Source organism: Medicago sativa, chromosome 6, assembly GCF_051527215.1.
Source record: "Medicago sativa cultivar Bolivia chromosome 6, Bolivia_mono, whole genome shotgun sequence".
In the NCBI taxonomy this organism is placed as follows: domain Eukaryota; kingdom Viridiplantae; phylum Streptophyta; class Magnoliopsida; order Fabales; family Fabaceae; genus Medicago; species Medicago sativa.
Window position 1 is genome coordinate 59,235,606 of NC_140754.1, and position 10,569 is coordinate 59,246,174.

Consider the following 10,569-nt stretch of genomic DNA (forward strand, 5'->3'; position numbering starts at 1 on the left):
ATGCATGCTTGGTGATTTAATTGAAGATGTAACATTTAGATTCTTGATATGCCGTATCATTAGCGTAATTTATCGCTTTTAGAGTTTAGGGTGTTACACCACCTACGCCAACTGCACCGTTATTCTTCTTTGTAGGAGGTGAAGTATTTTAGGGGGAAGGGGTCCAAGAAGGGTGCCACAAATAAGGGAATAGGGGAGATTGGTTTGATGTGAGATGTAACGCCCGTTCAAATTATTTAATTATTTTAATGAGTTTTAGATTATATTTATGTGATTTATGTGAGATGTCGTGACTTATTTTATTATTTAATAAAATAAGATTCGAAAATAAAATAAATATTGAGATTGGGGTTATTTTGTGAAATTAGAAAGTTTAGTGGTAGAAAGAGGAATAAGATAAATTAGATGAGGGGTTATAAATAAGAGAAGTTAGGTTTAGAAAGACATTTGTACGTGCGACCAGTTTTTGGTGAAAAGGGAGAAAAAGTCAAGAGAAGAGGAGAAGACAAGAGAGGCTGCGATTTTATCATTCTAAGGAAAGGGTGAGACTAACATTCAGTATTATTAAGTCTGTAATTCTGATAATTAGATTTAACATGTCGTAGGTTGAGTTTGTGAGAATTTGAGAATTAGGGTTGCAGTCGTTATAAGTTGTTAGTTGAATAGGAGTCTATCAAATTCATGTCCAGTTGGTGTTCAGTTCATAGAATAATCATAGGTAGAGTTTTCGATCAATTTTGGAATTTGGGTTGATGAAAATTGGGATTTAAGAGTGATTCTTAAGTGAAAAACGCCTTGTTAAACTGATTTTTGAACTGCTGAGAAGCCCGAAATCGGCCACCGAATTGTCAAAATTGGCCACCAATTTCTGATCTAAATTTCCGGTTTTAGTTCTGCAAAAATCGGCCCCCGATTTGTCAAAATCGGCCACCGATTTTATGTCAGGCCAATCTAGAAAACATTCACATTTTTTACCCTTTTCCATTTTGAATTTGCCTTCGGTGTAAACATGAAAGTTTTAGATAATTGTATTAGCTTTCTAATGGTCTTGGTTTGGCTCAAAAATGATTTTTAGATTTTGAGTTATGATGAAAATACTCCAAGTGGGTCTTAGTAAAACCTTATGAAAATTCAGCATAACTATTTCTAAGTTAAACCAAAACTTATGGATTGTCTCCAAACTTCAAAGCTTGTGTACTATGAGTTCAATTAAGGTGTTTAAGAGTACTTAACCAATGTTGTGATGAGTCTAACTAGTGGTAGGTTGCCTTGAATTGTTGCCTTGCGAACCTTTCGCACGTGTAATCATGAGACGACCTTGGGGTAGGAATGAAAGTTATTTATGATGTTAGAAGTTGTCCAGAAAATCTGAATTAAGATGATTAAGATTAATAGTAGTGAGATATTGTTATATATGCACTTTATGTATTGTTTACGATGCTTATGATGATGTGATTCATTCTTTAATGTTGATATGATATATAAGAGCTGTTTATATGCTGCATATGTTGTTGTTTTGCTGCTGTTGACCATTAATGTCATAAAGTTGTAAATTTATAAGATGTTGTCCAAATTATTGGAGTCATATAAGATGTTCATGATGTTCAAGATGTTTAAGATGTAAGATGTTGAGTCCATGCATACTCATTCATGTTGGGGGCTTGATGCCCTGGAGCTTGTGCTCAACTACGCTGGGGGCTTGATGCCCTGGAGCTTTTGCTCAATTATGTTGGGGGCTTGATGCCCTGGAATTTGTACCACATGCATTTGCATTATTGAGATGATTTAAGATGATAAGAGTCGCATAGTCGAGTTGAAGTTGCATAGTCGAGTCAAAGTCGTCAAGTTGATTAAGTTGATTTATGAAGTTGATGTTGATGAATGATTATGAAGTTGTTTATGATGATGCTATAATGCTACATGATTATTATTAGGATATGTTGATGATGTTTATGATGATGCTATGATGTTACATGATTATTATTATGATATTTTGATGATGTTTATGTTGTTAAATGTGATTGATGAATTATGTGCTTAATATTGTTGTTTGTGAAATCTCACCCCTTCTGCTTGAAAATGTTGCTCTTCGTATGGGTAACTTGCAGGTAACCAAGATTAGTTGCGGTCGTGAGTGGACTCCTCACAAGTGCGTGTCTTAGGTGCTCTGATACGTAATGGGATGAGAATTTTATCATTGTTTTCTACTTACGTATTATCTTATGAAACTTTTAAGAATTGTTGTTGAACTAAGATATTATGAGATTTTATGTTGATGCCCTTGTGCCAAAGACTATTTAAGATGTTGAATTAATTCCGCTGCGAAGTTTTAATTATTATGTTGTTGGATTTTTGAAGGATTAATATTTATTTATTCAGTTTATGATTTTTAAGAAAAGAATGTGACACTCCGTTTATGATTGAGAAACTCTGATTTATTTAACGAAATTTTTATGTTGGGAAAACGGGGTGTTACAATTGGTATCAGAGCAGGTCGATCCATCCGGCCAAGTAGTTGAGTCGAGTAGTGTCATTTAATAGTTGGAATATCATTATTATGTTATTCTGATTGTTGTATGTTGTGTAGAGAACTAAGATGGCTGGAAGAAATAATGCTGCTGCGTTAGAAGCTGTAGCTCAAGCTGTGGGACATCAGCCTAATGCTGGTGCTAATGATGGAGTTAGGATGCTGGAAACTTTTCTGAGGAATCGTCCACCTACTTTCAAGGGAAGGTATGATCCTGATGGAGCTCAGACGTGGCTCAAAGAAGTTGAAAGAATTTTTCGGGTTATGCAATGCAGTGAAGTTCAGATGGTGCGCTTTCGCACACACATGTTAGCTGAGGAAGCTGATGATTGGTGGTTGAGTGTTCAACCAATCCTAGAGAATGGAGATGGAGCTATTACTTGGGCTGTGTTTAGGAGGGACTTCCTAAACAGATACTTTCCGGAAGATGTTCGCGGGAAGAAAGAGATTGAGTTTCTTGAGTTGAAGCAAGGTGAAATGTCGGTGACTGAGTATGCTGCTAAGTTTGTGGAATTGGCTAAGCTTTATCCACAGTACACTGCTGAGACTGCTGAATTTTCTAAGTGTATTAAGTTTGAGAATGGCTTGCGTCCTGAGATCAAGCGGGCCATTGGATATCAGAAGATCCGTAACTTTTCCGAGCTGGTGAGCAGTTGCAGAATTTATGAAGAAGATACTAAAGCCCATTACAAGATCAGGAATGAGCGGAAGAGTAAGAACCAACAGAATCGTCATAAGCCTTACAGTGCCCTTGCTGATCAAGGTAGTCAAAAAGGGAATGATGAGAGGAGACCTGGAAAGAAAGATACTACTGCTGTGGTTGTTTGATACACTTGTGGTGAGAAAGGCCATAAGAGTAATGCTTGTACTGAAGAGGTGAAACAGTGTTTCCGTTGTGGTAAGAAGGGACATACTATTACGGAATGTAAGCATGATGATGTGGTGTGTTTTAATTGCAATGAAGAAGGACACATGTGTTCACAATGCAAGAAACCTAAGAAGGCTCAGGCTAGTGGGAAGGTGTTTGCTTTATCTGGTACTCAGACAGAGGATGAGGATCATCTGATCTGAGGTAAATTTTCGAGGACGAAAATTCTATAAGTTGGGGAGAGTTGTAACTCCCGTTCTAATTATTTAATTATTTTAATGAGTTTTAGATTATATTTATGTGATTTATGTGATTTATATGATTTATGTGCGATGTCGTGACTTATTTTATTATTTAACAAAATAAGATTCGAAAATAAAATAAATATTGAGATGTGGGGTTATTTTGTGAAATTAGAAAGTTTAGTGGTAGAAAGAGGAATAAGATAAATTAGATGAGGGGTTATAAATAAGAGAAGTTAGGTTTAGAAAGACATTTGTACGTACAATCAGTTTTTGGTGAAAAGGGAGAAAAAGTCAAGATAAGAGGAGAAGACAAGAGAGGCTGCGATTTTATCATTCTAAGGTAAGGGTGAGACTAACATTCAGTATTATTAAGTCTGTAATTCTGATAATTAGATTTAACATGTTGTAGGTTGAGTTTGTGAGAATTTGAGAATTAGGGTTGAAGTCGTTTTAAGTTGTTAGTTGAATAGGAGTCTATCAAATTCATGTCCAGTTGGTGTTCAGTTCATAGAATAATCATAGGTAGAGTTTTCGATCAATTTTGGAATTTGGGTTGATGAAAATTGGGATTTAAGAGTGATTCTTAAGTGAAAAACGCCTTGTTAAACTGAGTTTTGAACTGCTGAGAAGCCCGAAATTGGCCACCGAATTGTCAAAATTGGCCACCAATTTCTGATCTGAATTTCCGGTTTTAGTTCTGCAAAAATCGGCCCCCGATTTGTCAAAATCAGCCCCCGATTTTCTGTCAGGCCAATCTAGAAAACATTCACATTTTTCACCCTTTTCCGTTTTGAATTTGCCTTCGGTGTAAACATGAAAGTTTTAGATACTTGTGTTAGCTTTCTAATGGTGTTGGTTTGGCTCAAAAATGATTTTTAGATTTTGAGTTATGATGAAAATATTCCAAGTGGGTCTTAATAAAACTTTATGAAAATTCAGCATAACTATTTCTAAGTTAAACCAAAACTTATGGATTGTCTCCAAACTTCAAAGCTAGTGTACTATGAGTTTAATTAAGGTGTTTAAGAGTACTTAACCTATGCTGTGATGAGTCTAACTAGTGGTAGGCTGCCTTGAATTGTTGCCTTGCGAACCTTTCGCACGTGTAATCATGAGACGACCTTGGGGTAGGAATGAAAGTTATTTATGATGTTAGAAGCTGTCCAAAAAATCTGAATTAAGATGATTAAGATTAATAGTAGTGAGATATTATAATATATGCAATTTATGTATTGTTCACGATGCTTATGATGATGTGATTCATTCTTTAATGTTGATATGATATATAAGAGCTGTTTATATGTTGCATATGTTGCTGTTTTGCTGTTGTTGACCATTAATGTCATAAAGTTGTAATTATCGGTCTAAGTTGTAAATTTGTAAGATGTTGTCCAAATTATTTGAGTTATATAAGATGTTCATGATGTTCAAGATGTTTAAGATGTAAGTTGTTGAGTCCATGCATACTCAACTACGTTGGGGGCTTGATGCCCTGGAGCTTTTGCTCAACTACGTTGGGGGCTTCATGCCCTGGAGCTTTTGCTCAATTATGTTGGGGGCTTGATGCCCTGGAGCCTTTTTACGCTCAATTAAGTTGAGGGCTTGATGCCCTGGAATTGGTACCACATGCATTTGCATTATTGAGATGATTTAAGATGATAAGAGTCGCATAGTCGAGTTGAAGTTGCATAGTCGAGTCAAAGTCGTCAAGTTGATTAAGTTGATTTATGAAGTTGATGTTGATGAATGATTATGAAGTTGTTTATGATGATGCTATAATGCTACATGATTATTATTATGATATGTTGATGATGTTTATGATGATGCTATGATGTTACATGATTATTATTATGATATTTCGATGATGTTTATGTTGTTAAATGTGATTGATGAACTATATGCTTAATATTGTTGTTTGTGAAATCTCACCCCTTCTGCTTGAAAATGTTGCTCCTCGTATGGGTAACTTGCAGGTAACCAAGTTTAGTTGCGGTCGTGAGTGGACTCCTCACAAGTGTGTGTCTTAGGTGCTCTGATACGTAACGGGATGGGAATTTTGTCATTGTTTTCTATTCCTTACGTATTACCTTATGAAACTTTTAAGAATTGTTGTTGAACTAAGATATTATGAGATTTTACGTTGAGGCCCTTGTGCCAAAGACTATTTAAGATGTTGAATTAATTCCGGTGCGAAGTTTTAATTATTATGTTGTTGGACTTTTGAAGGATTAATATTTATTTATTCAGTTTATGATTTTTAAGAAAAGAATGTGACACTCCGTTTATGATTGAGAAACTCTGATTTATTTTACGAAATTTTTATGTTGGGAAAACGGGGTGTTACATGAGACCGCGACGTCGGAAAAACATTGCAATAGGATAATCGAGGTCAGGACAGGCAGCGGGAGAGCTTGCGGCATTGAGGTAGGGATGGTTTTGGGACATAGCAGTCTAAGGTTAGGGATGTTTCACAAGAGGATTGGTACTACATGGATCGTTCTATGGAGCGGGATCACCATCAGTCTAGGGCTCGACAATCACGCAGGGAGGAAGAGAGTCAATGCGCGGTTGCTGCTATTCCAAAACAGCGATCGCGTGCGGCTTCCATGGCCAGACAAGAGGATCCGATCAGTTTAGAATACAAACGGTTCATCACTTTCTATTTTATAAACTTTTCGGCACAATTACCGCATTTTTATTTGAGGAAAGGTTTTGAAGTATGTGGAATGCTAGAGGATGTGTATGTTGCTAGAAACCGGAATGTTAATGGAGATGTTTATGGATTTGTGAGATTTTCCAAAGTCCGAGATGCTGATAAACTGTTGAGAGTGGGGTCATTTCCGTGTTCGGGTAAATCGGTCAAGCTCTTTGTATCCTATATCGTCGAAAGTTTGGCACAAAACGGTCCCGTTAAAAGTTTCTTATCTAGTTTGAAGATGATTTCATAATAGGTTAGCGACAAGGGATAATCTACATAGAAGAGGTAGTCTTGACCAAAGTTCATTACAATGTGTGGTATAGTGCGAGGCTGAAGAATCGATAACTCATTTGTTTTTCAGGTGTTTGGTTTGGTATATGTCAATGACTTGGGAATATCATCTTCTTTACAAAAAGAAGGATATTTGCATCTTGAGCAGTTTGGATGCTTGCTAAGTAACGGAAAAGAAATCTCATCGCGCGTAAGTGTAATTTGGTTTGGCTGCACTTGGAGTATTTAGATAATAAGGAACGATAAATGTTTTCATAATAAAGGAGTGAGCACTGAAAAAAAAAAAGGATTTTTTTTTTGTCTGACTTATAATGAATTTTTTTTTCCATTTCTGCCCTACATGAAATTTTTTTGTTGCAAAACTACCCTACTTTTTCTCTTTCCATTTGTTCCCCGCAAACCCCACTTGAAGGGTATGTTTCCCAGCAGTTTTCTTTTTCCGGGAAGGGACCATTTGCTTTGTTTTTTGTTGTTTCTGGGCCCTCGCAAAACTGACTTGCGGGGTGCACTTTGCAGATTTTTTTTTTGTTTTTTATGCCTCATTTGCGAGGCACACCCCCCTTTTTTCGTTTATGTATTATTTTTATTTTAGAGTTATAATAAAAAAATATTATTCCTTTCAAAAACAATAAAATTTTTATTAGAAACAACAATTTATTTAATAAACATGTAAATTACATAAAATGGAAATACATCTCTAATTACATAAAATGAAAATACATCTCTATAAATAATACATCTCTAATTACTCACCAAGTCACTCAGTTCGACCGAAATAGGTATACCTTCTCCGTCCATGAAACTATCGAACATAAAGAAGGATTGCCAAAGGGAGAATACAAGGTCGACCTACAAAATAAATGGCGTGACTGTGGAAAATTTCAGGCATTACATCATGTCATTGTCGATTGTTCTAGCTTTAGTCATGACTATAAAAGCCTTGTACATGAAAAGTTTCGAAATGAGAGTGTATAATTTGTATACAACATCCATTTCGATGTGGTTCACCACCAACAGTATTGGCCCATTTATCAAGGCGCAAAGCTTGTTCACAATCCAGTCATGCGAAGAGCAAAGAAAGGTTGTCCAGCAATTACTCACATTAGGACTGAGATGGATGTCGAGGAAAGGACTGCTAGAAAATGCGGTATATGTAGGATGACAGGTCATTCCCGCAAAAATTGTATTAATACTGACCATCATTAGTAATCTTAGCGTATTTTATTTTATTTTATGTTGTTTATATTTTATTAATGAAATTATTATTATTATTATTATTTACGCTTAATAGCAGTTTTACCCCCCTAACTTTCTCAAAGTTACGATTTTGACCCCCTAAGACAAAACCGCCCCCTAAGTTTTGCAGCTGTGCCAGTTTTGGCCCCCAAGGCAAATTTTGACTCTGTCTACGCTGACGTGACACCCTAAGTGAGGTGCCACGTGTTATTTTTTTATTTTATTTTTGCCTTGGGGGCCAAAACTGCTACAATTGCAAATCTTAGGGGGCGATTTTGTAGTTTTTTTTTAGGGTGTCAAAATCACAACTTCGTGAAAGTTAGTGGGCTAAAGCTGCCATTAAGCCTATTATTGATTAGAGATGTATTTTCATTTTATGTAATTAGAGAAGTATTTCCATTTTATGTAATTCACTTGTTTTATTAAATAAATTGTTGTTTCAAATAATTTTTTTATTGTTTTTGAAATGAATAATATTTTTTTATTATAATTCTAAAATAAAAATAATTAAAAAAACGGAAAAATTCAAAAAAGGGTGGAGAACGCGAAGGTATTGTCTTGAAATTGGATGAGTTTTAGTTAAAGACCTTAGAGTAACATCAATCAACATCCGAGGGCATGTATGGGAGTTTTACGTGACATGAAGCTTCAGAGCAGTTCTTTTTATAACGTTCTGTATCTAGGATCAGGTTCTGGTGTTGTTTTGGTGTCAAAGAGAAGCGTCTAAGGTGGAAATGCAAGTGGATTTGGTGCTAGAATAGCAGAATCCTTTGAGGTAAGTCTTTGCAAGTGTTGTGTTGTCATAGTTGTATCTCAATATCCCTGCTCTGCTGGCTGCAATTAAAGAATGTGCTTTTTTTTTCTATTTTCTTCGTAAGCTCGTTAACTATTTGTGGCATGGAACGAGATCCTAAGGCTTTGTTTGCGAGTTTTGAGGGGAAGGAAAGGAAAGGATTAGGAGGGGAAGGGAAGGAAAGGGAGGGAAGGGAGAAAGGAGGAAAACCTTCCCCTTGTTTGGGAGTTAAAAAACCAACAAGGAAAGGAAATGGAGGGCTTATGTTATAATTTTACTATTTTACCCTTTTTTCTCTTAAAAACAATACATTGTGTTATACTTTCTAATTTATCTTGAAATTTATTCAAAACAACTTATCTCATTAAAAGTAAATTATTACGATCTATTTTTAAAAAACAGCTTATTTATAAAAAAAAAATAACTTATTCAAAACAGCTTATTTATACAAATCAGCTTAATACGATCTCTTTTTCAAAAACAACTTATTCAAAACAGCTTATTTATACAAAACTGCTTAATAAGATCTCTTTTTCAAAAACAACTTATTCAAAACAACTTATTTATACAAAACTGCTTAAAAAGATCTCTTTTTCAAAAACAACTTTTTAAACTAGTTTATTTATACAAAACTGCTTAATAAGATCTCTTTTTCAAAAATAACTTATTCAATACAACTTATTTATACAAAACAGCTTATTACAACCTCTTTTCGAAAAACAGCTTATTCAAAACAGCTTATTTATGCAAAACAGCTTAATAAGATCTCTTTTTCAAAAACAACTTATTCAAAACAACTTATTTATACAAAACTGCTTAATAAGATCTCTTTTTCAAAAACAACTTATTCAAAACAGCTTATTTATCCAAAACAGCTTATTACAACCTCTTTTCATAAAACAACTTATTCAAAAGAGCTTATTTATACAAAACAGCTTATTACGACCTCTTTTCAAAAAATAGCTTATTCAAAACAGCTTATTTATGCAAAACAGCTTAATAAGATCTCTTTTTCAAAAACAACTTATTCAAAACAACTTATTTATACAAAACTACTTAATAAGATCTCTTTTTCAAAAACAACTTATTCAAAACAGCTTATTTATCCAAAACAGCTTATTACAACCTCTTTTCATAAAACAACTTATTCAAAAGAGCTTATTTATACAAAACAGCTTATTACGACCTCTTTTCAAAAAATAGCTTATTCAAAACAGCTTATTTATGCAAAACAGCTTATTACCACGTCGTTTTGCATAAATAAGCTGTTTTGAATAAGCTATTTTTTGAAAAGAGGTCGTAATAAGCTGTTTTGGATAAATAAGCTGTTTTGAATAAGTTGTTCTTGAAAAAGAGATTGTATTAAGCTGTTTTGGATGAATAAGCTGTTTTCAATAATTTGTTTTTAAAAAAGAGATCGTAATAAGCTGTTTTTTGATGAATAAGCTGTTTTGAATAAGCTGATTTTGAAAAAGAGGTCGTTAAAAGCTGATTTGCATAAATAAGCTGTTTTGAATAAGCTGTTTTTAAAAAAGACGTGGTAATAAGTTGTTTTTGCATAAATAAGCTGTTTTGAATAAGCTATTTTTTTAAAAGAGGTCGTAATAAGCTGTTTTGGATAAATAAGCTGTTCTGAATAAGTTGTTTTTGAAAAAGAGATTGTAATAAGTTGTTTTGGATGAATAAGCTGTTTTTTATAAGTTGTTTATGAAAAAGAGTTCGTCATAAGCTGTTTTGAACAAGTTGATTTTGAAAAAGAGGTCGTTAAAAGTTGATTTGCATAAATAAGCGGTTTTGAATAAGCTGTTTTTTGAAAAGAGATCGTATTAAGCTAATTTGTATAAATAAGTTGTTTTGAATAAGTTGATTTTGAAAAAGAGATCGTATTAAGCTGTTTTGTATAAATAAGCT

The 10,569-nt window shown here is 34.2% G+C and overlaps 1 protein-coding gene across 1 annotated transcript; it reads left to right on the forward strand.

Annotated features, from left to right (window-relative positions):
* The first annotated feature begins 2,596 nt into the window (after positions 1-2,596).
* LOC146915964 (uncharacterized) lies at positions 2,597-3,355 on the forward strand. Its single transcript, XM_085721502.1, has one exon. The coding sequence runs from the start codon at positions 2,597-2,599 to the stop codon at positions 3,353-3,355; it is 759 nt and encodes a 252-aa protein (XP_085577628.1).
* Positions 3,356-10,569: the final 7,214 nt, after the last annotated feature.

Excerpts from the sequence above, each read along its gene's own strand:
- LOC146915964 (XM_085721502.1), top strand. The coding sequence starts at position 2,597 with ATGGCTGGAAGAAATAATGCTGCTGCGTTAGAAGCTGTAGCTCAAGCT.